Source organism: Microcaecilia unicolor, chromosome 6, assembly GCF_901765095.1.
Source record: "Microcaecilia unicolor chromosome 6, aMicUni1.1, whole genome shotgun sequence".
Taxonomy (NCBI): Eukaryota; Metazoa; Chordata; class Amphibia; order Gymnophiona; family Siphonopidae; genus Microcaecilia; species Microcaecilia unicolor.
Window position 1 is genome coordinate 42,243,008 of NC_044036.1, and position 6,000 is coordinate 42,249,007.

The 6,000-nt window shown below is 40.0% G+C and overlaps 1 protein-coding gene across 3 annotated transcripts in view; it reads left to right on the forward strand.

Moving 5' to 3' along the window:
* AK4 (adenylate kinase 4) overlaps nucleotides 1–3,319 on the forward strand; it is an 82,609-nt gene extending 79,290 nt beyond the window's left edge. For all 3 annotated transcript variants that reach the window (XM_030206930.1, XM_030206928.1, XM_030206929.1), the window contains exon 6: nucleotides 2,735–3,319. In XM_030206930.1, coding sequence (XP_030062790.1) covers nucleotides 2,735–2,873 — 139 coding nt within the window. In that variant the 3' untranslated portion in view covers nucleotides 2,874–3,319. The remainder of the gene's footprint in view (nucleotides 1–2,734) is intronic.
* The last annotated feature ends 2,681 nt before the right edge of the window (nucleotides 3,320–6,000 follow it).

Genomic DNA, 6,000 nt, shown 5'->3' on the forward strand with positions numbered 1-6,000 from the left:
AGCACGCAGCTGTGGAATGCATTGCCACGGAATTTAAAAAACAAATCACGAGCTAATCAATTTTCGTAAATCTCTGAAAACTTATCTATTCAAACAAGCATACCATAATGAGCAATAATTTAATTATAACACATCACCATTTCTACTATACTCTGAACACTTTTTCGATATATCTGTTTGCTTAATTTCTACATTGATATCCATGCACTCCATGGAACACCAACTGTACCTTTTACTCTGAAACATTATAAGATTAATTCTACATTGCCATCCATGTATTCCATGCTACACCAATTGTATCTTCTTACTCTGAATGGCGAATGCCATAACGGAATATTGTAAGCCACATTGAGCCTGCAAATAGGTGGGAAAATGTGGGATACAAATGCAATAAAATACATTTATAATGAGGACAGTGCTGTGCAGACTTTTACAGTGTGTCCCGTATATGACAAGACTGATTTGGATAGGCTTTGATGGCAACTCCAGAAGTTGGAACATAAGGACAGGGACTTTTACGGTCTGTGTCCCAGAAACAACAAAGGAAGACCATGATTAACGTTCATTGTTGATTTTAATCCTCTACTTAATCTAGAATTGAGAATGAATGTGACTATTGGCCATTCAGGTCTTTATCTGCCATCACTTACTATGTTACAATAAGGCCCACTGGGGATTGCCAGAGCTTGCAGTTGGGCAGCCCTCTGCTAAACCCGCAGGAGATTATTACCCTCCAATCCCAAGAATGGCAAGCACAGGCCAACAACTGGGAGAGCCATTTTAATAAAGACTTCTCAACAAGTCTGGCAAGTTAAATATCCTCCGATATAGGAACCTTGTGAGAACGCGTAAAATAAATAGATAGATCATGGTTACCAGATTTTTATGCGTCCTGTTTTGTATGCAGTTATAAAACTGATTAAGGACAAACATGATATAGATTCTTACTAAAATAGGGTAAAGGAATCCAGACAGTGGTCTACACTGTAGACATTATACCAGCCTGATGCACAATCCAGAATAAAAAAGCCCATTGATGTGAGGACTATAGTCTCTGAAAAATTAAAATCAAGAGCAATATATTTCTCAAATTCTAATATAAAAAACTTCATTGCATTGTAATATAATTTCCCTACTAACATTATAAACTGACCAGTACTTGTGCTTGAAAACAATCACTGCAAGTGCCTTTCTCATAGAATCTAGCTTCTGCACTTCATCATCATCATACCCAAATGAGCCTGGGAATTCTTTAGAATCACCCAAATAGTATCCAAGCCAGAAAAAAATAAATAAATATATATATATACACATTGGAGTCGACTCTGTGGGTGCTGTGGGTGCTTGAGCACCCCCAATATTGAGAAAATTCCTTGTATGTGTCCAGGGAGGGGCTATTTTCATTGGGCTTGGCACCCCCAATAATTTTGAAAAGTTGGCTCCTATGTATGTATGTATGTATGTATATATATATATATATATATATATATATATGTATATATATAATAAATAATGAAAGACCAACGTCTTTCTTGAAATGGATGATTTGTGAGTGAGGGGCTGGCATGGTCATTTAGCAGTTTGATTCTGGGTTCCTTGAGAAAGTGGTTTGCGAAACATAGGCCATGTCAGGACCCATGAATAAGATAAGGACATATTATAAATTGTAGATGGATATATTTTTCGGAATGATATCGTTGTATGAGTGTGTGATGATTATATACGACTTTTGGGCATACCTACAGTTTTGATGTTTATTTGTGAGTCACATTTACAATATATGATTTTGCTCTTTGGGATTTGAGGGTTATGATACTGCATTTTCCCTTTAGAGAATATTTTTCATTTTGTTTGTCCTCTTCCTTTTGTTATGGGTCTAGTGGTATAGTCAGGGCAACAGTGATCCCCAGTCACTCTTGCCCATGTCGGCTGTACTCTCAATATGGCTGCCATGACCTCTTTCAGCAGTCTCTTGAGAGATACAGGACAAAGCACAAACTTTTGGCTTTCACTGAAACCACATGATCAGGCTTTGGCTGAAATTGAAACCATGGCTGTAGCCTTTTGTCCAAGGCCAAGGCTGAAACCAAGCAGAAAAAGGATTTTGGACCAGTTTTGGCACCGTAACTGAAACCGAAATTTGGTCGGCCTCCAACTGATTAGCAGACATGCCCCCTTGGTGAAAAAAAAATATTTTTTTTTCACACAGTTTGTACGCATATATTGCAAAGTTACTTTGGGATGCCTCAGTGCGTCCTGTACTAAGTCCTTTTCAGCTGTGGTAAGCATGCATTAGTGCTTACTGCAGCTTTGTAAAAGGAGCCCTGTGTAAATTAAGTGGGTATTTGCAGAATGGGGTTTAGTAGCATGCTGGAATATATGCACATGTGTGCAAATACATGTGTAATGTTAGTATTCTAAACATTTACACATGTAATACACGAGTAAATTTTAGCACCTAGTTTATAGAATTGCTCTGCTAGTTCTTGGATTGAGGGTCTGTGATAGCTGGAGCTAGGGGGCATGGCCCCCAGCCTAGGACTTTCACTGCAAGAACCAGATTGAGGGTGGGGTATAAAATAGGGGGGAAAGTCTCCATGTAAGTGCAAGCAAAGGCTTATTACACATGATCTCGGTCATGATTCTGATTTGAGCTGGAAGTACAAAGGAGCAGGAGGAAATTATACTGGTTAAAAAAAAAAGTTTAATTTTTGTACTCTATCCTGTTTTTCAGAAACCGAGGTATCCTACACACATATTCTGGGACGGAGACAAATAAAATCTGGCCTTACATTTATACACAGCTGAGCACCAAAATTCCTCCAATCCATCCAGAAGATACCAACCAAGCAGTCCGAGCCGGGGAGCAATAGGCGATGCAAGCTTTCTTTGGCATTTCAGTATTGCTGTGGGTGTGTGCACAAATAGATGCACTTAAATTTTTTTAAAGAAATTAATTTGTTGTATGAAATAAGAATTCTTTTTTCTGAAAGAATCAAATCTATTTTTTGAACACGAGAATTTAGTCCCTTTCCTTCAGGGTAAAAAAGTATTTCTGTGTTTGCTTTATAACTTTATGTGCTGCTGTAGGTATATATTTCAGATGGTGTACATAAATTAATATCTCCGCTGTATTTAGAGACATGTATATATACAATCTAGCACAGAATAGCTTTGAAATAGTACTTCTTGTGGCCAATTTGTTTCTTTGGAGCAGTGAAACTGTGACTGGAGATTTTTGCGTCTTGTAGGTGATGTTTTACTTTCAACATCTCAAAACGTTTTTATTTCAAATTGCAAGATCTGAGAAGAAAAAAAAGTCATGCAATCAAAAGTTAAAAGATCAAGGTTGTTAACTGGATGAAGAATGCTAGAAGAGCGGAGACTGGTGAAGGGACTTGCTGTATCTGCTGCTGGTGATGGTTTCCATAGCACTGAGCATGTGCGACAGACCCTTCATCAACGGGCATCTCAGCTCTGTATCAAAATATGGTGGCAGTACATGTTAATTTTGGTGGATCTTTTCCTCCTCCTTGGTTATTATACACAGATAAGTCTGGGAGGTGAGGGTTGTTCTCCGGGAAAATAATTAACTGCGAGGTGATGCCAACCTCAAGAGCTGTGACTTTGATCAATGACGTTACCTGCTGAGAAATATTGTATTGGTACTAATTAATTTTTACTGTGCAGTAACTGTTTAAAACACAGATGTTAACTAGTGAACTGAGCAGACAGGAACTGTCATAGGAAGGCTTTACATAGGGGTCCTTTTACTAAGGTGCGCTGAAAAATGGCCTGCGGTAGTGTAGATGCGTGTTTTGGGCATGCGTAGAATTTTAGTGCACCTACAAAAAAAAGCGGTAAGGTCTCACGCAGTAACGGGGCGGTAATGGTCTACACGCATCAGAAAATAAAACTTGTGCCAAAATTGAAATTACCACAAGAGCCACGCGGTAACCAGGCGGTAAATCCATTTTGGCACGCGTAGGAACCTATGCGGCTTAGTAGAAGCGCCCCATAGGTATCTTGGCTTGCTTTTTACATGAAATTACTTTTCACTTGGAAGCATGCTTGAAACTCGAAAAGGAAGCCCATACAGGAGGATGGGGCAGGACCTGTGAACATTAAATGACTCACAGGCTCCAGACCATACTGACTGCTGCTGCTGAGCAGAGGTTATAATGGAGGCTCAGATGGAAGGAGAAGAAGAGCAACCCTGTGTCTTTGACCTCAGCTACTAATATGACCTCTCCCTTCACTTTGTGGTCTTGATCCACAGCTTGAGAACCATTGTGTTAGATTTACCTGTTAGTATATACTTTTTCTTTCTGCACTTACATGACCTATGGTATGTGAGGATACCACTGGGGGTTTCTGTATTGTTGCAGGAGGGGGAGAATCGGGCCAGATGCACAGTCTGCTCCCTCCAGGGGCTAAAGCATGCATTGTTAAGGGACTGCGTGTGAAGTCGAGCAGTGCTAGGTGACTCGGTGATAAAATGATATTAAATGAGTGTCTCTATTAGGACCTCAGTGTTCAGAACCAAAAGCAGAAATGCCATTTCATAAAACTCTTGCTAGGAGAAAGCACTCCTACATCAGAATGTGCTGAGACTTACTAGCTTACCTCCCATCTTTTTCTATGGTCACATCATCATGACCAGCTCCGCTTCATTGCTGCTTCTCAGACTATGTTGGAGCTGCCCAAACCCTGTCCATTTACTGCTAAATCAAGTTACAATAATTCTAGACTTGTATGCTTCTCAAATATTTTCCTGTATGCCATTAGAAAACTAATTCTCACCTTTCCTTACTGCTACCTAAAGATATATAGGAATTTTGCTAAAAAAAATAAATAAATGCATGTTTCCAAATTAAAGACTCCAGAGCCATGTGCCCTAATCATAAGATCTTTTGCCAGCCTTTTTTTCTCTTCCTTAAAGTCACGTGGTTCAGACAGATCCCAAAGAACAGAGGGTGCGAGGATTTAGGTGTCTATTGCTTTATTATGTAGTAAGTGCTGGGGTTACAGAGAGTCACTGGGCCTTGCAAACAGAATGCTGATGTAGGGGAGTATTTTGCTTTGATCTTAAATAATCCATTATTGCATTTTGCCTTGTCTTGCCTTATGTTTCCATCATAAGTCCTATGGGCTCTTGTATGTGATGTAATAGGAATTAAAATAATTAATAAAAATAATTTGTTCCTACGTCAAGCCCTTTTTTCCTGACTTCACTGGAACTTCTTGTGGGATGTGACTGTATAATTCTCTGTTTTTTTTTTGTGTTGTTGCTTCACTAGAGCACTGGTGCTCAGACTCATCCTCTGGCAACTCATCCCCAGCCAGTGAGGTTTCCAGGATATCCCTAATGAAGGTACCCGGTCAAAATAGCCCTGACAAAATGGCTCCCCCAAAAAGCTCCAAACATACTAACCCCTGACATAACAGCCACTGTCAAAACGGCCTGCCCACAATATAGCCCTTGACAAATTAGCCCTCTGACAAAAAGGGCCCGATCAGGCTGCCCAGAATATGGCACTGCATTTTTTTTCTAGAGGGCTATTTTGTCTAGAGTTATTTTGTGGGAGAGGCCATTTTGTCTAGGGTTATTTTGTGGGAGGGGCCATTTTGTTAGAAGCTGATTTGTCAAGGGCTATTTTGTTACAAGTCTATTTTGTCAGGGCTATTATGTCCCCAAATGAAATGCATGTATTTGCATACCTTAGATTTATCATGTATGTTCATTGAGGATGTCCTGAAAACCCAGCTGGCTAGGACAAACTTGAGGGGCCGGTTTGGACTAGAGCACAAGGGATTCACGGCCATCCATCCAGCAGAGGCCTGAGTTCCCATTTTTACCCATCAGAATGGACTGAATTCCTCCCTCCTGCAAGAGTTTCCCACGTCATGGAAACAAACCTCCAACAGGGCCTGGGAAATCTGACTCTTACAAAATGTAAATTTTAAAACAGATGGTCTGTCAGGCTCTTCTGGACCTGG